Source organism: Melozone crissalis, unplaced genomic scaffold (genome assembly GCF_028551555.1).
Source record: "Melozone crissalis strain CALT ecotype California unplaced genomic scaffold, PUWL_Pcris_2 ptg000107l_1, whole genome shotgun sequence".
NCBI classification, from domain to species: domain Eukaryota; kingdom Metazoa; phylum Chordata; class Aves; order Passeriformes; family Passerellidae; genus Melozone; species Melozone crissalis.
In genome coordinates, this window is record NW_026535884.1 from 5,221,154 (window position 1) to 5,243,612 (window position 22,459).

The 22,459-nt window shown below is 49.2% G+C and overlaps 1 protein-coding gene across 1 annotated transcript; it reads right to left on the minus strand.

Annotated features, from left to right (window-relative positions):
* Nucleotides 1-2,266: 2,266 nt before the first annotated feature.
* Nucleotides 2,267-16,560, minus strand: SLC25A33 (solute carrier family 25 member 33). Its single transcript, XM_054292124.1, has 7 exons — nt 16,389-16,560; nt 10,170-10,352; nt 7,827-7,904; nt 6,775-6,875; nt 5,940-6,006; nt 4,398-4,678; nt 2,267-2,828 (listed from the first exon to the last, which is right to left on the minus strand). Exons 1-7 carry the CDS (start codon nt 16,436-16,438, stop codon nt 2,626-2,628), a joined length of 963 nt encoding a protein of 320 aa, XP_054148099.1. The 5' UTR covers nt 16,439-16,560; the 3' UTR covers nt 2,267-2,625.
* Nucleotides 16,561-22,459: the final 5,899 nt, after the last annotated feature.

Genomic DNA, 22,459 nt, shown 5'->3' on the forward strand with positions numbered 1-22,459 from the left:
GCAGAGGTGCTTTGTTTAAAAATGAGTTTCCTCCTCAAAGGAGCGAATGAGGAGCCTGTGCAAGGGGCACACCCAGAGCTGGGAACACAATTCCCAGCAAATGCAGGTGCTTGGAGGGCTATGGAGGCAGCCACAGGTATTAAAGGGAGGTATTAAAGCCCCACAGTGTAAGGACTTGGCTCAGAAATGCTTCCGAAAGGAAATTAACCAACACGAGTGGCTCATCACATTGCAGTATGTGTGTCGTTTCCATTGAATGGTAATTTATGAATGGAAACAGGCACAGTCCTGGTGAAGTTAATGGAATCTGTGTGATCACCTCAGATAGCAGTGATTTCATCACCTTGCTGATAATTTAGCTACAAAGGGTCTAGTAATCAAGCCTTTACCTACCTTCCATGGAAATGACTTTCTGTAGAAGCTGGAGAAGAGGAAGGAACAGTGAGAAATTCCTTTAGATTGACTTTGACAAGCAGAGGAAGGTTGTTGGTTATTTTTAAATTCAGGTATCGTTTTGGAAAAAGCTACTTCAAATTCTTCCCTCTGGTAATAGGCTTATTCCATACTCAGTGACATCAATGGGATTGCTCACAGAGCATCACCTAAAAATGGTAACTCTTTACAGGGTTTAAGGAATCAAGGGCCAGTGAATTTTAAAAATTCTATTAGAGAGAGGAAGGAAAAAGGATTTAATTATACTAATTCAGAAACTCTATTATCTCCCAATATAGCTTATTAACCCCTGATCAAATTAAGACTAACTCTGTCTGGATTGGTAGCAAAGCTTAAAGGACAAAACCAAAAATCCTGCGGAATTCCCGATTTCCCATCAGATTTAGGCAAAACAAAAATTTGCTCCCTTTCTCTTGCTTTTTCTCTTGCCAAATCCCAGACTTCTCAAAAGGCCTGGAGTTCCCTCCCCTCATTCTCAGAAGACATAAGCAGTCTACACATTTGACTAACATTTTAGAAGAGAGCTAGTGCACTGGAAGTATAGAGGAATGCTAATTTAGGAAAGAAAATCTCAGAAAATGTTTGAGAGTAGCAGCACAAGTGTCCTAGTTCTCAAAAATAGAAACACTGTTTTATAGTTTTATCTCCTATACAGAGTCTGAAGCTTCTGCTGCTCATCATCTCCATAAAAAAAAAAGCCATGTCAATTTTTACTCAACTGTTTCCTATTTTAGCTTAGGCGGAACGTGATAAGTTATTTCCAGGAGGACATAATAGAAATCAGTTATTTTTTGCAGTTTTGCCTCATAATGAGGTACACACACACTCTACTCTCTCTGCACTGAGCTCCTACATCACGCTGATGTCAAACCTGACCTCAAGCCCCAGTCATCAGCTGGGCCCTACTGGGAGCAAATAGGAAGGGTGGAATCTGGTTATCAGCCCATCCCATTCCTGCACCAAATCCCACCTGAACTCCAGCTGCTCAGAGGCTCCCACTGCTCCCAGGCTGTCTCCCCTCTCTGCTGGGAGCACTCAGGGCTGCCCACAGCTCTGGTTCCACTCCAGGATCAGCAGCTGCTCACACCATGAGCAGCTCGTGGTTGTCACTGCAGGGAAGGCCAAAGCTGGGCTCAGATGCTGCAGGGTTTGTCTCAGCTGCCAAAGCAAATGGCACTAATGAACAGCAGGCAGAGCGAGGCCAAAGCAAAACAGCAGCCTACATGTGAGTTCTAAAATGTTATCCTGCACCATCACCAGTAATTCATGTGCCACACTTTAGTCACAAGGTGCTGCTGCAATACAAGGGGGCGAAGATTTAAAATGAAAGCGTATTCCAATGTTTTTGAAAGAACTACTCTCAAGTATGCAGGATATTTGATTTATAAGTGAAAGGTAAGAATTGTATCATGAGAACTGTTGAAAATCTTTCATGGAACTCCCACAGAGCAGCCAGGCCACAGTCACTGACTGTCCTTGTGCTCCCAGGCCTGCACCAAAGCCAGGTGTGAAAGGCAGGACAGATCTGTCCATCCCCACTACCATAACCATGTGTCCCAAATGCACAAATTGCATTCTTGCTAAAAGCCTCCCACCATCACACTGCCAGTGCAAGTGGCTTTTCTAAGAGATGCTGGTGTGCACAGTTCATACCCTCAAACAGAGAAACACCCCAGGGTGTTCACACAGCAGTGAATGATGCACCCTGAAAAAAAACAGAATTACTCAAAGTTATTTGGGCACTTAGGCTATTACAGTGCTCAAAAGCAATATAACCCAGTTGTAAGAAGACAGTTTCAAATGTCCAAGCCAGTTCTCCTGTTTTAATACAGTTTTAATGAACATCAGTCCAAGAGATCACTTGATAGTATGAGGTACATTCCTTGACCACATATGGCTGTGCTTAAGGAAAAGGACAAACATATAATTAAATTAAATACTGTAATTTAATTTAGTAGTAGTTTAATTATCAAGTTAAAAAAAAATTATAATTAACTATTAACATTAATGACTTGAGACCTTTTAGAAAGCATGAGTCCAAAAGGAAATATCCACAGATGGCCACAGACTTGTAGTGTTTCCACCAGCACTGCCACCTGCAACAGTCTCTTAAAGGACTATTTGTTCAGTGAAGAAATTGGTCTTCAGTCTGTAACAGGAGCCTTGGCTCTGCTACTTTGCGTGGTCTTCCAAGAGGTACACGATCAGCTCGTAGGTGGACAGGACAATGGCTGTGTTTGGGATCTGCCTGATGAGCTGGGCAAAGAGTCCTCTGTAGAAGGCCAGGTAGCCCTCCTCCCGTGCCACCAGCCGTGCCGTCTGCAGGAAAGCCTTGTACTTGGTGCCCTCCTCCCGCAGCCGCGTCCGGATCACCTCTGCACACAGAACACAGCCCAGTCACCAAGGGAAACTGCCAGCACCAGCAGGGCTCCTGTGGGCAAACCCCAGGGACAGGGAAACCTCTTGCACCAGCTGGCACAGCCAGCCAGGAACCCTGGACACACTGCCCTCCAGGCAGGAGGAACCCTGGACACATCACCCTTCAGGTAGGAGGGACCCTGGACACACTGCCCTCCAGGCAGGAGGAACCCTGGACACACTGCCCTCCAGGCAGGAGGGACCCTGGACACACTGCCCTCCAGGCAGGAGGGACCCTGGACACACTGCCCTCCAGGCAGGAGGGACCCTGGACACATCACCCTCGAGGCAGGAGGAACCCTGGACACACTGCCCTCCAGGCAGGAGGGACCCTGGACACATCACCCTTCAGGCAGGAGGAACCCTGGACACATCACCCTCCAGGCAGGAGGGACCCTGGACACACTGCCCTCCAGGCAGGAGGGACCCTGGACACACTGCCCTCCAGGCAGGAGGAACCCTGGACACATCACCCTCCAGGCAGGAGGGACCCTGGACACACTGCCCTCCAGGCAGGAGGAACCCTGGACACACTGCCCTCCAGGCAGGAGGAACCCTGGACACACTGCCCTCGAGGCAGGAGGGACCCTGGACACATCACCCTCGAGGCAGGAGGAACCCTGGACACATCACCCTTCAGGCAGGAGGAACCCTGGACACATCACCCTCCAGGCAGGAGGGACCCTGGACACACTGCCCTCCAGGCAGGAGGAACCCTGGACACATCACCCTTCAGGCAGGAGGGACCCTGGACACACTGCCCTCCAGGCAGGAGGGACCCTGGACACATCACCCTCCAGGCAGGAGGGACCCTGGACACACTGCCCTCCAGGCAGGAGGGACCCTGGACACATCACCCTCCAGGCAGGAGGGAGAGTTAAAGAGGAGTTCACTAGGGAACCCTGGATGCACTGCCCTTCAGGCAAGAGGGAGAGTTAAAGAGGAGTTGGCCAGGGAACCCTGGACACATCACCCTTCAGGCAAGAGGGAGAGTTAAATAGGAGTTCACCCCAGAACCCGGGACACACCACCCTACAGGCAAGAGGGAGAGTTAAAGAGGATTTCTCTTTCATGTGGAATAAATGAATGATTGGCTCATTGAAGCTAATTCAGACCTAAATGCTTTACTGGTGCTCACGTAATCAATACTGCTCCTTCTACACAACCATGTCATTTCTATCTATCCAAAAAGACTAACACTGTTCAGTCCCCAAGTGCTTCCCACAGCCTGATCACAGAATCCATAGGCTGTGGGTACTTACCCAGCTGAGGCTACTAGTGAGAACAGAAACATTAGGCAGTTTTTGGTGGCTTTTGAGTTGTTTTGAACCAGCAAGTCCCAATCACCAAGCACGTCTCACTTAGGAACAGTGGGACCAGTACTGAAAATGCCAGTGCAGAAGCCACAGTACTATGAATTTGGCCCTGCAAACAGCAAAGGCTTTTACAGCCCTAGACCCTGCATTTGTCTCAGATTCCAGGCAGCAGCTGTTGTAGTGCACTCACAAATGGAAGGGTCAACATACCATGAGGATAAGCAATACAGGAGGCACAGCCCTTGGAAACAGCAGCAGCAACCATCAGTCCAAAGAAGCTCGTCGAGGTCCTCTCGGTCCCATTAGAGGAAGGGGGCAGCTGGACTTCCTTTAGGTGCTTTTTTAAACTTTCGTAAATAGCAAAGCAGATAATGGTCTCAGAAATCCCTGCATAGGAGGCAGTCAGGCCCCTATAGAAACCACGGACACCTTCTGTCTGGTAAACATATCTAGCACACTGCAAAGCATTCATTGGTTTGGAGCCCCTCACTCTAGAAAACAAACAGAACAGAACATATCATGAGTCAAGAAAAATAATTAGTATTTAAAAAACCCTTATGGCTTTCAATATTTTTTATAGCTATGGAAATGGTTCTCGAAGTTTTACTCCAAAATTCTCCTAGGAAAGCTGCACAGAGCAGGACTACAATGCTAAGAGTGCACACTTGGCTTTGCTACTTCACTAATATATAGTCATATTTCCTTCAGCTCAGGTTCAATCTAGTCTGTCACAGTTCACACCAAGACTAAAAGACAATAAGCACTGAAGACACATGGCTTTGTGTCAAACTGGTGATTACATTTAAAGCCATCTTCAGCAGGCCAAGAGACAGAAGTCCTGCTGCATGAGACAGGATCCTTCATTTTGAGAGGCAGCACTCAGTTCAGAGGTGCCACCCTGCAAAGTGCTGGAATTAAGTCTTATAAATTATTTATAAAGTTGTCGTGCCTCATAAGATCCTTTTAATCTGACCTAGCATGTCCTTGCAGGAAGGAATTTCCATTCTAAGCAGTCAGGTTATTAGCAGAGTTCCTTATTGCTTTGATATCTACCAGTGACTGTGAAGCATTCAACTAAAAGAAATTGCTGTCAAATTCCCTCTGTCTTCTGGACGTGTGGTTAACAGTAACATGATGCAAAAGAACATTAAACCACTGCAGCAGATCCTTATTGCTTGTAGGAAATGATATGAAATAAACTGCTGTGTGTTCACCCCAATTTGAAGGCAGCACCCTTTCTGTTACAGCCTCCTGAGGACCACACCTGGCTGACCTGGGAGCAGTGCAGGTGATGCTGCCAAAAGGGACACAGGCTTCACCCTCATGCTCAGCCTCCCACTTAGCTCTCATGGCCCTTCCACAGCTTCCACCACTGCTGCATCACAGCCTTCTGTCCTCAACACATTTATCCTCATCTTCAACCCCAGAGCATTCTGTTAGCAACACAGAGAAATAATGCTATGCTAAACTAAAGATTTACAGTGAAACCAGAGGCTGAACCTAACCCAGCACTCAAGGCAACTCCCACATCCTTCTCAATAGTTTCTGGGCACCAAACTGAGGAAAGACAGAACATGAACCTTTAGTCTGACCACACAGAAACATGGCTTGAAAGGTGGAACTGAGAGTCAGGGAAAAACTGGGCAAGACCTATCAAAATACAAAGAGCCATGAGTAAAACCATGATGGTTGAGTTTTCCAGAGGCTGCTGTGGCCACCCAGAGGCTCCCATTCCCCCCCTCAGTCACTCACTTCCGTTCCAGCTGCATTCTTGTTTTCACCATCCATATAGGGTTCATCAGGGAATTTGTGATAAAGGCTGAAAAAACACGACCACAAGTGCAGCTGAAGCCAGGCCATTGTATTGCCATGAACTTACACCCTGTGCAGAGACACTTTCAAAAGCCACACAGGGGCACAGCTTCCAATTTCATGTTAAAATTCAGGAGGCATCAACCCATGGATTCTTCCTTTTTGCACCTATTTGAATTTGTGTGTCATGCTCCTAAGGGCTGTTGCAGACAAGATCCCTGCCTTCCTGGCTGGATTTGGAATTCCAGCTCAAAGCAAACCCGTGGGGACACAAACCTGAACTGGACTCGTGTTCCCCAGGGCTGTAGGTGGTGCCATTGAGCTGCTCATTAACAGAACCCACCCCTAATTAAGAGCTTGCTTAGGGAATGATTATTTTTAGTGACCACTCTGGTGACTGATGACTGAACTAGGGGAGCTCTTCTGCAGTATTTTTCCTACAAGAACAAACTATTTTTTCCCAGCCTGGTAGGAAAAATACAACATCCTGAAACAATCTGGCAAAAGCAGTATCAGAAGTTTAATGGTGTTTACGAATATTTTTTCCTTGCATTAAGAGACATGACCAGAGCACTGCAGTAGGAAAAAACATCCTAAATTAGTAAACAACAATCTAGAAATATTTCTGTGCTGAACAGAAAAACACTTCCTCTGTAGACAAGGCCAGCTAGAGCTAACAAACTCCTGGGTTTTGGCATATACCAACCCAGACTCAGGGCACATTTTCAGCACCTGCCACACACTGGCCTCTGTTCTAGGAATTACAAACACTCACCTGCAGAACCTGCAGAACAGATGTGCACAATGTTGCTGTTGGGCACAAACATGCTGTTAAACTGCTCTTTGGCTTTGGAGTAGCAGGCAAAATAGACAGCTCTGTGGGGGTAAAAAGAAGAAAAAGCATTGTAAAACAGACAATGTCAAACTGGACAATTACTGTTCTTTTCCCAGCCCCCTGAAAACCACAACTCTCTGAGGAGGCCTCCACATGACTACTTCCATCTGCATGGACACAGGGGGTTTGTTCTCTCTTCCCTTACACTACAGAGCCACAGTTTGACTTGACACCCACAGGGCAGGAATATTTTGCTGTGGGAGGCAGCATGGTGCTGCAGACAGCACGAGTGGGTTGCATGGAAAAGCAGAGCCCTGGATTCAGAGCCCTGCTGCAGGGGTTACCTGTACAGAAACAGCATTCCCTGCTTCTGTGGGGGACATCCCACCTACCAGGCAAGAGGCCAGAGAGGGAGTTCACCTCTCCTCAGGTTCCTTTCTGACTGGAAAACTGCCTCTAACCGGTTCAGTTTCAGGCAGAGAACATCTGCCAATATCCAAAGTGCCAATGAGTTTATAATTTCCTAGACAGAGAGATCTTCAGCCCTGCCAAGAACAGGACAGACTTTGGTGCTGCTGAAAGGACACACACTCCTCCTGGGGCTGTGTGGCACCAATGAGACTCCTGTCCCCTGGCATGCACTGGGAATGTCCAGGGGAAACAGGACATTAGAACAATGCAATTATTAACCTACAGACTTTTCTGCACTGCTTTCTCTTCTTTTTAAAGCTCAGAAGTAGCTCTTGAAATGACTTGGAACTCAAGTATATTGGCATTTAAGTGCCTTATTTACTCTGCATCTTCCAGTGTTATAGAAGTGTAAACCAGATTTTTATCAGTGTTTCTTGATGTGTACACTGGGCAGAATGCAGACACAAATCTCAGTTTACAGAAGGGAGAACTTCATGACCTATTATTTTGAATCACAAATGCACTGCAACATTTGTGTTGGCACCTTAAACATGGCTTTTAGCAATAGTTTAACTATTTACCTTGATGGTGCAACTCCAACCAAGTTTGGACCCAGCCCTCGGAAGAGTGACCTTGGTCCTTCTTTTTCCAGAATTGACCTTAAAATACAAAACAAACAGGGAGGGACAAGACAGTATTTGAGTTCAAAGTTAGTTTCTTGTTCTCTTGGGCAGAGAGCCAAAAGAACTACACAAAAGCAAAGACCTATGACTTGTGGAGCTGTTAGATTTTAATCTACATGATATACTTCGAAATAAGTGGAATTATACACTGAGTTAAAATCACTGTACCATAAAATTCAGTGCTCTACAGGCAAATGGGTGTCAAATGGCATGGGTTTATAATTTCCATTCTTTGAAAGCTATTAGGAATTGAATTAAAGTTTCATGGAGAAGCCAGTGATAGCTGAGTCTGATGAACATAGAATATTTTTAGTGTTCTCTGTATCTAAGCAATTCAGAAGTTTGCTTCCCATACAGTCCTGTACAGAGGAATGGAAAAAGAAACTGTTTTTCCTTTCACAATTACCTAGGGATGTGCTTTTCCCCCCAAGAAAGCTGAATGTGGCAATCCCACCACAAACAATGGGAGTGCACAGTCTGCCACAGCAGCTCACCCTGGGAAAAGCAGGCAAGAAATTCCAATTCTGGGTGGCTCTGTGGGTGTGCACTGCACCCTCTGGAGCTGCCAGCCTCTCACAGTTTGCTCTCCAGCCTCTCACAGTCTGCTCTCCAGGTCACTGGCACTGCTCAGAGTGCTCCCCACAGATTTCAGCCCAACCTCATTTGACAGCAGCAGCTTCTGGAACACTTTTGTTTTCTGCAGCAGAGCTGAACTTTCTGTATAAACTCCAGGGCTGAGTGTTTCCAAGGAGACAGATCCACCAACTACTTGTTCTTTGTCACTTAACAGTCACGACTGCAGCTTCCAGCTGGGCTAACTCATCAGAATCCTAAATGGATTAGACAAACCAGCCTGCCCTTCTGGAGTGCTTTCTATCAGCAGCAGCCCGAACCTGCCCTCTGGGTACCTGTTCTCCTTCCATTTACAGCAGTCAAGGCCTTTCATACTTAACACCTTTAACTCTCACAGAGCAATTTTACTGCCAGGGCTCCTTCCTTCCTTAGCCACACAATTTTCCCAAACCGTGTCCAAGTCATGTCCAGTTTGGCAATGATCAGGACTGAGAAAGGGATGAAAGGGTAAAAGCAAGGGACTGAACTTCACTTCTGTCTTCAAGCATTTGTATTTTCTCAGGTCATTATCAATAGCATTATCTGCTCCTGACAGATGCTGCCTGCAAGGGAATGACAGCAGAAACACTTTGCTCTCACTTCTCAAGCATCTAAAGTAATCAGGTTGAAAGCTTGGCAATACACACAGCTAAGCAATTCCTGAAGTGAAATTAAATCAAGGTCCCAGTCACCAAACTTAATGAGCTTAATAAATATATTAAAAGGCTGACCCATTTTAAATAATTTCTTCTCTCCCTAAAAATAAAAGATAACTCCAGAAAACGATGGGCTCAGAGGATTAATTAAGATCTTTCTGCCTCAAAAGTTTTCACTTTCTTTAGTTACAGCTGCCTAAAGTCCAGTGCTGCAAGGTGAAAAGACAGCAAAGGAAAGGGCATTAAAATCAAAGCAACTGGCACTGCCTTCTGCATTCAGTCACGAATTGCTCTAGACTCACCTCTGAGTAGACAAAGAAATGTTTGGCAGGGGAGAGCAGGCTGTTTACAATACAGAAACTCAAGTCCCAGAATGACTCCAGCCAGAGAGCTCTGCAGAGAATTTGAATTAGCACTCAATGTTATATAACTGTGCAGCTTCTCCCCAGGCAGCCTGCCAGGCGTGCTGGCCTTACATAAAACCATTCAGCTCGCTCTGCTGGGCAGTATTTTCCTTGGCACTGCTGCCACCTGATCTCAGCAGGACCTCTGCATCACCCTGGGCTGCCCAAGCAGCCAAACAAACTCAATCCTCCTGCAGGAGGCCTGACCATAAATCCATGGTGCTCTGCTATCAACATACAGGAGCTGAGGTTGTCAGAGATGCTGGTGGAACTCTGAGCAGCTGTTTGATAATTTCGCATTTCCTCTCCTTTATGAGCACACATCTGAAAGGGAGCAGCTGGAGCATCCAACACTGCAGTCTGCACCACTCAAGGCTTTTACCAGAGACCAAGACAGGTGTAGCCAGGGCTGATGCACAACAATGATCAGCAAAGACAAAGCTAACAGCAGAGGAGGGCTCAGTAAGGCAGCCACAGCAGAGAAGGTCACAGCCCCAGGACCCCCACAGGATATTTTGTTTTAGTGAAGTGGAACAGGGAATGGTGACTGGAGGAGGAGCAGCACTCACTTGAGAACACTGAAGAGCCCAGGGGACACAGACGTTGGCCTGACCATTCCTTCCCCACTGATGGTCCCCAGCTGCACCTGGGGGTAGTACACAGTCCTGGTGAAGGCCAGCTTTGAAGACTGAAGCCTCGTCTTTATCACCTCTAAGGGACAGGTAAAGATGGCTCCAACTGTTCCTCCACACCTGCAGAGCACAAAGAGAAGGCAGAATGTGACAAAGGTTGTTGCAGGATGTGCAGAAGCACAGCACAGCAATGAGGTCTGAAGGCTGCTCTGGTTATTCCACGCGGGACAAACAGGCAGTTTGGCACCAGGCAGGGCAGGCTGTGCCCATGCCATGTGGGCAGGGATGGGAATGGTAAACACAGAGGTGATTCCAGCACCAACAAACATCCCTGACTGACCACGGGGTCAGGGCACCAGCGACTGCTCCCATGTCCTGCCAGGACCTGGGAGCTCTGCCTGTAAAAGCTTCCACGGCATCCATCTCTCAGGGCTGCTGTCCTAAAACACACACGGCCTCGCACGGATTTTTCTTATGGGAAGCAGGAAGCTGCCAGATGAGATCAAGCCACTGGGGATTAGGACACTACAGAATGAAAAAAATAACATAATTATTCACCATTTCAGTACTTGTGATTAAAGAACTGCCTTCAGAAGTAGCAAACACCAAAACTACACTAAGCTAGGCACTCCTAAAAACAATGGATATCAACTTTTTTAGGGGGAAAGGAGGGAAGGAGCAGCAAGGATGAGAAGGAAGGTTTGCAAACAGAATAACAGGGCAGAAAGGCTCCTAAAGAACATACTCCCATACTCTGATAACAGAGGGACAAAAATGAAATATTATACACACATGACCCTATACTAGGCATATATTCATCTTAATACAATCAGACTGAGCCTCAAAAAAAGCACATTGGGCAAGAATATAAAGTGTGTGAGTCCTAATTTTAATTTTTATCCATGGTCTGGAAAGTGACTGGTCAAACTATTTCTCTCTCTGGTGCTGTTCCTCTTAGGCAATTGAATGTTCCTTCTGGCAAACTCCATGATTAAACATAATGCTGAGGTTGGCTAAAAGGTAATATATCTACATTTTATTGCTCAAACACACTGGGATTTAGGAAGACTTCAGTAAATATTTTGGGCTTCTTGCAAGGGTATTTACTACAGCTGAACTGGGTAGGAAATATTTCCTTTGTTTGCACAAGTGTCAAAGCATGTGATTGCTCTAGAAACCTGTGTTTATGATTTTCCTTAGAAACCACCAGGGGTCAACAACTTAAATCTCTTTGATGTTCATGTGAAATTGCAATTTTGGTAGTTTTCCATGAAAGTGAAATGAATTAAAAAATAACTGTACCCTTTTTCTTGTGTACAAAACCCCACATTGCTTGCTAAAGAACACTGCATGCACTAATTTGGGAACAGAGATCCACAGAAGGCCATTAATAAAGGCATTAGTGGGTATTTCCTAAAGCCCCTTCCAGACATAACCACCTTACTAGGAGAATCTTTTTTTAAACACAGGGAAAGGGCAATGAAAGAATGGCAGAAAGCTCCCAGCTGTGGATGCACACCAGCCCATGAATGGAGCTCATTTTGCCTGCCGAACCAGTGTGTTTTATCTGAACAGAAACCATTCTGTGCCAAAGCCCCAAAGGTGCATTAACAGCGTGGGCAGCCACAGAGCTCCAGGCTCTTCAGCAGGCTCCAAAGAACACCCCAGGAAACACAACTTCCTCCCCACAGCTTTCAGGTCCTGCAAGATTCTTTCCAAGCAGGAGCCCAAACACTGCTTTTCAAATGCAAATGCACCCACCAGAAGAAACTGCTTTCATGGACACTGGTAACGTGATTAAACAGCATTGTTCAGTTCCTCTTCCTTGCTGAGAGGGATGGAAACCTAAAGGAGGGACAATCCACAGGTGCACAGTGACAGACCCTGTGAGAAAGAGCTTTGCCTTCATCCCTCTGAAAGCTTCTGAGTGTTGACTGAAGCCACTGAAACTGGAATTGTGTCATCTGGCTCTGAAACACCCAGACCTTATCAGCCTGTGATTATTGTGTGTACTGGAGCAGGGCCTGGAGCCGAGCCCTCTGTGGCTCCACACAGCGCAGGAGGAAACGGCTTCAGCTCATCCTTCTCTCTTCTCTGAGATGACAGAGGCCCACCAGGAAAACCTTTCCTGTTCCCACAGACATTACCTGCACAGAAGGTGTTTTCAGGGTCCCCCCACTGCTGCCTTTCCAACTGTGTCTGTCCAATACAGACACACATATGTGCAATTAACTCCTGACTAATCACCACGCTCCAGAGCAACTGCAAGCCTGGGGAACTTCATCAAGGTGACTGGATTGCCTTAATTCCCAACTCCTTTATCTACCAAGGCTCCACTACTGTGTATTCAGTCCTCAGTCCCCATTTATTTCACATTAAACAATACTTTGACAGTAACAATTCATAAATTCAGAGCACTGAAACTTTATTTTCTATTTCTGAACTACCAGCTGCTCAGTCTAGTGACTCTTTGCCCCACAATTTTTTAGCTTCTCTGGCATATTCTCTCCCACATCAGCTGTCTTCTTGCCTTCCTAGCCCACTCCTTGCCTTTCAGCCTGATAATCCAGTTAATCTATGCAGCCTTTAATATTTAAGTACTTCTGCTAACGCATATATAATCCTGATACCCAGCATGACAAGTTAGTATCTGCAACACCAGTTTTAACAGCTCAGAGTTTATGTTGTCAGGGGAACATTTCAGAAAAAAAAAATGTTATCTTACAGCAATTCTCAGAGTGTCACTAGGGTGCACACATTATGTCCCAAATATAAACACACTGCAGACAGTTCAAGTAAGGACTTTGATGTATTGGGCAGCTTTTTCAGATGAGATGATTTTCCTTTGCATGGGAATCCCACACATCATCCCCTGGGAAGATGCCTGACAAACAACACACTGTGCACAGAAGAAACACTTTGTATTCCTAGGGTGTCCCAAATGCCTACAAACAGCCTCAGCTGCATAAACAGCCACAGACCCTGAAACACTCAGGGATATGGAACAGGATAAATTGGATTTGGGAAAACCGTGAGCTGCAATCAAGCCCTCACTCTGTGAGTCAGGGTTTTTGGTGCAGCAGCGCAGCACAACAGCTCCAGAGATGTGAATGCAGTGCTCACTGCACGAGCCTCTTGCAAAAATCCTCAAGCAGAGTCTGAATCTGTCCTTGGTGAACAGCACAGAAACCCCCTGGAAACAAAACACCACGGCAGAGTGTTTTCAACAGGTCAAACATGGAGATACAGAATGTAGTCCCTGTTAACAGCTGAAGAAAAAGAATTTACTTCCATAAAGAGAAGAACATTTAAAAAACACACGGAGGACACACACATCAGAATCCAATTCCCGTTTTTCTCCTGCTGCCAGGTTCCTATCTGTACACAGTCCACTCCCAAAGTATCAGTGACCTGCATTTGAAACAAACTCTCAGCACCCACTAGCACAACTGACAGAGAAGCCAAGAATCTTAATTAAGGCTTACTTCATCAGTCCTAGATTTAATTACTGAGCAATATTCTTAATACAAACATCAAGCCAACCTGAATGTTAAAGGAAGTCCTGCAGAACAAAGTCCTTCCAGCAGAGCACCACTGACTTCAGCAAGGTCACAAAATGATGGAGCTGCCTGGTTACAGCAATCACAGCTCAGAACCAGCCTGACACATTTGGCTCGGATTTGATTTTGTATTGATTTTCTAAAACACGCCACATGCTCTAGCACGACACACACACCTGAAACAGCAAAGCAGGTTCCACCTTTGATATTTCATTACTGCATCACCCAGACTGTGAACAAAACAAGCCTCTGCATTCTCAGATGCCAAAGAAACTGAGTTCCAGAGCGATACAGACTGTTCCTAATGCTTTAATGCTATTAACCATTCATTCAATTTCCACCTAATCACGTTGTTACCAGGTGTAGCTATTCCTGTAAGCATTTCCTGTGCTCCTTGAGGTGGGGAATGCACAGGAACCTGAACCAGGAGCAGGGTGGGACAGCCAATCCCAGCACAGCTCCCAGTGCAGACACCAACATCTTCAGGTGAACGCTGCTTCTCTCCACAGGTGGAAACATTTCCCAGCCTGTTTGTCAGCATCAGCACACTGCCTAACACCAAAACTTCTTAGGAAATCTCTGGAGGAACCAGCATTCCTCCAGCTGGGAAAACAACACGGAGAACAGCTTTTCCCAAACAAAAACAAGCAACAACTGCACCGACTTCAGCAGGGATAGAGGAGCCCTGAGCTGCAAACACCCTCGTGTCTGTTGTGCAATTGGGGCATCACAGTCCCTGCTGCCCCTGGAGCCCCCAGCCCTCAGAGCCACGCTCCCACCACAGCCCCACGGGGACTCTTGGCTTGCTGCTGCTGCTGGAGGCCTGGAAAGGGACTAACAAAACTAAAGGGGCAAGGAGTCTGTCTGCCTGAATGACCTGGTTAATAGGAAACCATCTGTTTCAACAGCTGGAGAGCACTGCGCAACACTCAGGTGCATTTCATCACTCCCAGCCCCTGGAGTGCCAAACGTTCTATTCTGGCCCCTCAGACTATCTCAGGCTGGCCTGCCTGCTTTGTGCAAACACAGAGATAGGAATTACTTTTTAATGTGACACCACAGCCCATCCCCACCTTCCCAGAAAACCCAACAATGCCTCTATCAAAGTTATTTCAAGTGAATGGGCTTCTTTTACTTTCTCTGCATAAACCACTTTACAACTGAACAAAGTACTGGGATCCCTGCAGAAGGCAGGAGTACAATAAATCACCAAGGAAGATGCTGGCTTCCCAGAACTAGATTAAAACACTGTTGAGTTTAAAATTCCTATTTATTTATAGTCTGAGGAGTTACATGAGGACAGCAGGAGCTCTGGATGGGCGCTGTTACTGTCCAAACAAATTCCACGAGGACACCCAGGTCCAGCTTCTGTCCCAGGCTCCAGGTACTGCTCTGATGCGGGTGGGGGAGGCAGAGGGGACAGAGCATTCAGGCCAGCAGAAGGGCAGTGTCTCTGAAAAACTCAACATTTGTTTGGTTTAATATTATATTAAATAAACCTATTGCTCCAGGGACATGTCAGAGGAAAGAGAAGTATCCTGTTAAGCAACAGAAAAACCAATGGTCTACTTAAATCAGACAGATTTAAATTAACAACAGGTTTCATGTCGGCTTCCTAATTACTGTCAGCTGACAAGCACTAAGGAATAGTCTATTACTTAGATAATTAAGCTGTTAAAAAACTGAAATAAAGTATTTCTGACAAGGCCAAAAGTGCAATTAATCTGCACAACACATGATTAAAACCTAATTTACACCATACAATTATCTTCCTAGACTTCTATTAAAATAACTGCAATAATTTAATTTTCGAAGGGTTTCTGTTTGGTGCTTTATGGGTTAGGGCTGTTACTTTTAGCTTTTAGCACAACAAACCCAATACAAGTCCTTGAAGCAAGAACAGAAGTGGGCTGCCACACCAGGTCTCGTTCAGACACGAGTGCCAGCACCTTCCCCACCCCTGTTCCCATCCTGCGCCCCTGCAGGCCGGAGGGACCCCGGCATGGCTGAGCAGAGCTCGCCCCGCTCTGCAGCACGGAGCTGCGGACCGGCTGTGGGCAATGGGGCCGGCATCCCCCGGGCCAGCATCCCGTGGCTGTGGGGAACCGGGCCGACCGTGGGGAACCAGGCCGGCATCCCCCGGCCGTGAGGAACCGGGCCGGCATCCCCCGAGCCGGCATCCTCCGGCCGTGAGGAACCGGGCCGGCATCCCCCGGCCGTGAGGAACCGGGCCGGCATCCCCCGAGCCGGCATCCCCCGGCCGTGGGCACTGGGGCCGGCATCCCCGGGCCGGCCCGCACGTACCGGGTCACTGACCGCCCGGGCCGGGCTCTGTCACCGAGCACCGCCGCGTGTGGCGACAGCGCGGCCCGGGAGCGCCCGGCGGTCGGGAACGGGGGCAGGAAAGGCCCCGCTCGCCTCAGGTGGGGAACGGAGCTGCGGCTGAGGGCAGCGGCCCCGGCCCGGCCACTGCGGGGTCTGTCTGTCCCGGGGGCACAGCGAGGTCTGTCCGCCCCTCGGGCACGGCGGGTCCCGGTCATGCCCCGGTCCCGGGGGCACAGCGGGTCCCGGCCCTGCCCCGGTGCCCCGCACTCACCCCCCGGCGAAGAGGTGCAGCAGGGTGTTCTCCTGCGGGCCGCCCGCCATGGCGGTGATGAGGACGATGAGGACGATGAGGATGAGGATGATGAGGAAGATGAAGGGCAGGGCGGTGCCGGCTCCCGGTGTCACCGCCGGGCCGCGCGCCGAACGGGCCGCGCGCGCGTGACGCCGCCGGGGGGGCGTGGCCGGCGGACGCGCGTGACGTCACTGCAGAGAGAGACACCGCCCCCTCCGTGATGTCACGGGACAGCCGAAGACAAAAATAAAATCATTTTAGGGATCGTCTAATCCCAAACCCGCCGGGAATGTTTAGGGACGAGGTGCAGGTTATTGGGAGGTGTTACAGCGCCGGTAGAGCAGCTACAGGCTTTGTGTGGGGCGCGCTGTAGGTAAAGAACGCCGGTCAGCAGGGAGGCGCCACACCAGGCCAGCTCCACGCGACTCACAGCGAGATTTGTACCAAAACGGTCCCTTTATTACCAAAACTGTCCCTTTTCCACCCAAGCGGTCCCTTTTCCACCCAAACTGTACCGTTTCCCCCCAATCTGTCCCGTTCCCTCCCGGTCCTGCCGCAGCGCCCTCTGCCGCGCTGTCCCGGCCGTGTCCCGGTGACCGCAGCGCCGCTCCGGCACCGAGCCCGAGCCACGGAGAGCAGAGCTCTGGGATGGGGTCAGCTATCCCGCCCCATGGCCGGCAGCACGCTGGAACAGTGCCAGACCCTGATCTGACTGTCCCGCTGAGGAGGGACAATCCCCGCCATGGAGCAGTGTGACACGCGGGGTCCGCACCGGGGCTGGCCCGGGGGTGCTCCGAGCCGCTCCGAGCCGCTCCGAGCTGCTCCCTGCCCGAGCATCGCTGTCGCAGAGAGCAGCAACAGTTACTGAGCCCGGTGCCACCTGCCCTGCACGGGCCGGGCTCCTTCCTGCAGCGTGGCTCCAGGCTGGTTAGAATGGCCCTGCTTGGTTAGCACGGCTCCAGCCCGGTTAGCACGGCTGCAGTCCAGTTAGCACGGCTCCAGCCCGGTTCGCGCGGCTCCAGCCCGGTTAGCACGGCTTCAATCCAGTTAGCACGGCTGCAGTCCAGTTAGCACGGCTCCAGCCCGGTTAGCACGGCTCCAGCCCGGTTAGCACGGCTGCAGTCCAGTTAGCACGGCTCCAGCCCGGTTAGCACGGCTCCAGCCCGGTTAGCACGGCTGCAGTCCAGTTAGCACGGCTCCAGCCCGGTTAGCACGGCTCCAGCCCGGTTAGCACGGCTGCAGTCCAGTTAGCACGGCTCCAGCCCGGTTCGCGCGGCTGCAGCCCGGCTAGCACGGCTGCAATCCAGTTAGCACGGCTGCCGCCCGGTTAGCACGGCTGGGCCGGGTGCTGCACACATTCCCCAGCGCTCCTCACCGGGCTGCAGGACAGGATGCTCGGCAGGATCCTCGGCAGGACGCTCGGCAGCTCCTTCCCCAGCAGAGAGCACTGCAGGAGCAGCGTTGGCAGCAGAACCGCCCGGGAGCTGCAGGGATTGAGCACAGGACTGATCTCGGACAGCCTGGCTGCACCTCCTGGAAATGCCTAAATGACTCCAAAAGTGCTCTCTTATGGCTCCTGTTCCCCCTCACCAAACACGTCTCCATGAAGAGATCAGCTCTAAAAAGCTCAGATTTATCTGAAGCCCTGGCACACAAAGTCATTGCTCTCTTTGTTTGACCCAGACAGTAAAAGTTCTCCCAGCTTCCTGGGCATCATCGTCGTGATTTACCTTCTCCTCAGCCAGATGGGACGAGGAGCTGTGCTTGCTCGTAGCTGCTTGCCCAGCCTCAACATCTGTACAGCTGTGCAGGGAATGCCCCCTTCCCCATTGCCATTCCTGGTCCTGATCCCAAACTGGGCTGGGTATGGACTGTGCAGTCCCCCACATGCTGCCCTGCCAGAGGGACATTGCTGGAGAATCAATCTCTTCCTTGCCTGAGCCATGCAGGGTTTGAGCTGCAGGGCTGCAGCACCCTGGGGTGTGTCTGCTCCTCCATCCCCTCACCCCTGGGAGCTGCAGGGGCTGCAGGGGCAGCAGGGAAACCAGAGCAGGTTCTGCGTCATGCTGAGAATTATCAGAGTTTTCAGACCAGAATGGGCCAGATCTGGGCAAACTCCGTGCTCCAGACACTGCTGGTACAGCCTGCTGAGCATTTCTAGGGAATTTCATCAGGATAAAAGTGCACAGAGCACTGTGGCCTCCGCAGATCAGACACCGCAGGAGCCACATCAGGGGAAGTTCCTGAATTACTGCCGCGCCAGGGCAGCAGGAACCCAACCAGGAAAGGCTGGAGCTGGCTATTCCTTCCTGGGCCTTGTTTTGTCTGGTGGCTTCCTACAAACTGGAGCAAGGAGTCACCAGCTTGTTCCACATCATTAGCTGCTGGCAGCTTCCCAAGCATTACCAGCACAGCCTGGATCTCACCCAGTGTCTTTGAGATGAAAGGCATTGCAGCACCACTGCACTCACTGTTTCAGCTCCCAGTCCAGCTCCCACTCAAGGCAGTTCCTCTTTTTCCACTGACTGCAGCTGGAGCTGGGTCTGACATTCCTGTAGCACATCTGTCTCCAGCCCTGAGCTAGGTGAAATATTGGTGAAATAGTCCAAAATAACAGACAGGGCTCTGCAACCCCGCTGTTTCCTGGCATCAAATAGAAACCAGCCACACAGTCAAGCAGGAGCACGAGGAATTCTGTTTCCTTCCTGGAAACACTGAACTCTGAGCAGCCCAAGCCCCTGGTGACAGGAGCCTGCTGTCAGTGGTGTCTGTGGGGCTCTCACTATTTCCAAAGTGCACCCCTGCCCCCACAGGGATCTCTCTGGTGGTGATGCACACCTGATAACAGCACTCACCTGCCCTCAGAGCAAGGGATATACTCAGATATAGGGGACATTGTCAGACATAGGCAGCAAGAATCCTGATTTTTGGAGGATTAAAAGGGGATCAATGGAGCAGAGTGGCAGCATCCCCCCATGTGAAGCAGCTCCCCTCCATCACCACAGCAAGCTCCTCTGCAGGCAGGACTGGGATTAATGGGAAACAGATGGAGCAGAGTCAGAGCTCCAGGGCTCAGGACGAGCAGCTGAGGCACAAGGAGCTACCTGGACCCCATTCAGGAGTGAGCTCAGGGACCAGGCACGCCGTGAATGGGGAGTGGGCTGGGTGGGGGGCTGAGGGGGTGCAGTGTGGAGCTTCCCACCCTGCCAGGGCAGCACGCCAGGCTGGGAGGAGCATTCCAGCTCCAGCACAGCCAGGGGTCACTGACCGCAGCCTGCGTCTTTCCTGCCCGCCCGGGTTAAACTGTCGTTAAATTTAAATTGGTAAATTGTCATTAAATTTAAATTGGTAAATTGTCATTGAATTGTTAAATTGTCATTAAATGTCACCAGGGCCCCTGAGGGGACACAGAGGGGACATTGCTTCCTGCTGGGGACTAAGGACAATGCTATACTATATATATATATATATATGTATATATATCGTGTGTATATATATATATATATATATATACACTATATATACACTTATATATTTATATTTTTATATATAATTATATATCTATAATATAACATATATAATATATAATATATAATACATAATATAGCATATATAATATAGCATATATAATATATAATATATAAATATAATTTTTTTTCTATATATAATACAGATGAACAGAACATTGTTATGGAGCAGAGTGAGAGCTGCTCCCAATCTGAGCCCTGGTATGATAGTGACAGCTGCAGCACCCCCGTGCTCTGCCATCCCCCAGCTGTAATCACAGCAGAAACGTGGTGGGAACATTGTCAGTGTGACAAACATCTGTCTGCCCTGCCCCTGGTTCTCTGCAGTTTAACTCACAAAATGCCTGCCAGGTGAAATCTCTGTCATCTCAGCAATACCTCCCACCTCCTTGGGTTTGCAGATAATCACTTGATGCAATTTTTCCCTTAAAATAAGGATTGGTCATTTTTGAAGAGGGATTAAATAACTGGAGGGAGGATGGAATGGACAGAGGAGAGGAGCTCGGTTTCCAAAGGCTCTGCTGTTTTATTAGCTAACATCAGCATAAAGTGCTCAGTAAAATGGCTGCCCATCCCATCACTTTTATTGCCTCCCACATCTGCTTTTTTATTGTCATTAGCTTAGCTTTAAACAATCCTTCCCAACCTTTCCTGTGTCTTGATCTTTGCTGTAACAAGGCTGTAACCAACATTTTCCATGCCTTGCAGTGCAGGGTTCACTGGGTCACTCCAGGAGCTCTTCCTTTCCCCCATCCCTGACACCCTGGCTCTGTGCACACTCCCTGAAACCTCCAAGGCTCCCCCTGCAACCTTAAAGCTCTGCCTGACCTTCAGGTTTGTCCCAGTAAATCTTCTGTCCAGCACGGCCTTAAAACAGTCTGCTCCTACAGCCCAAGATGAGGATTAAGTTTTATAGCAACAAAAGCCATAATTGCCACAATTTGAACATATTTTCCCCTGGATTTGTTTTTTATTCAGCGAAGGAGGATTTTCATTTAAACGTGCTCTGTAACATCACAAATGGCTACAGGAGCAATGAGCCAGCAGCAGGGCTCCTGCAACAAACCCCTCAAGGGCTGTGTGCCCTATTGCCACAGCTTTATGGGCACTGCCTCTTTTTCCATGGATCTGACACTGCCAGCCACCAGACCCTTCCAGAAATCTCCTCAGCCAGCTCCCCAAAACTCCACAGTGAGCTGCAATGCCCTGAAACATCTCAGGATTTCTTTGGGGACGGAATCTGAGCACTAGGATCTCTCAAAGCTCAGCCCTTTCCCCTTTTCCTGCTGCTGCAAGAGCTCCCCCAGCCCAGGCAGTGCCCTGAGTGCTCCCATGGGTGTCCTGGGGCTGGGACAGATGTGGCAGATGTGGCAGATGTGGCAGATGCTGCCTTGCTCCAGCTGTGGCTGCTCACCAGAGCTGAATGCTGTGCTGCCTGCACAAGGTGGGAGGAGGAAGCCTAGAGGGAAGGAAACCTCTCCCACCAAGAATCTGTGCTCTGTACCCTCCACTCTGCCTCTCAGCCAGCCCCTGAAATGAAAACCATGTGGAGGGGTGGAGCAGCAGGGCAGGGATTTATGGGTTGTTTTATAGGAGATGATATAAAACACTTTTATGTCAAGTTCTCTGTTGTGTTAATTTCCTTTCTCCACATGCAGGACAGCTCCAGGCTCTGTGCAGCCACAGAATAAATCTACCTATGGAATTCCTGTGGCCAGTGCCCAGCCCACCCTCTCTGTTAGCATGCCATTTATTGTGGATTTTGGGACATAAAACCTGGAGCCAGGGCCTGTCTTTGTGCTGCGGGCACCTCAGCCCTGTGGGCTCAGCAGCTGTGCTGAAATGTGCCCTGAATGCCACCTTTGAATGTGATCCTCGGGATCCCGCTGCAGGTTTAATCCCACTGTAAAACCTACATGGCTCAGTCTGAGGGGATGAGCAGAGAGAATAAATGAGAATTATTTCTGTTTTATGGATTTCTGGGGATGCTGGCTGCAGGGGATGCAGTGTGTGACCTCGGGGTTTGTTGGCCACTGAAAGGAACGGGTGGAAAATGTCATTATTTGATATAATTCACACTTTGTCCTCTCTGACTGAAACAACGAGGAAAGGCAAAGGCTGGGAATGGGTTAAGAGGGGAGGGGAAGCAGCACAAGCAGATTTAAAACATGAATTACTCCATGCAAGGCAAAGGGCAGCCTGCTGATATATCTCACCCAGAGGGACCGACAGGGTGACCTCATGCTGCCTGACAGACACCGCCCCATCCCTGTGCGTGTGTCTGACAATCCTGCAGGCTCCCTCTGCCTGGGGTGAGCCCCAGAGAGCAGGGCCAGCGCCAGAGCTGTCCTGGCAGTGTCTCTGTGCCTCACTGCCCCGCTCCAGCCATGCCCAGCGAATCTGGGAGAGCAAACCCAGCCCTGCCCTGTCCCAGGGACACGGGGCATCACGGCAAGCTTAGGCCATGCTCTACAAACTCTGCAAAACCCTTAACTCGTCTCAGAATCACTGCTGAGCCTGGAG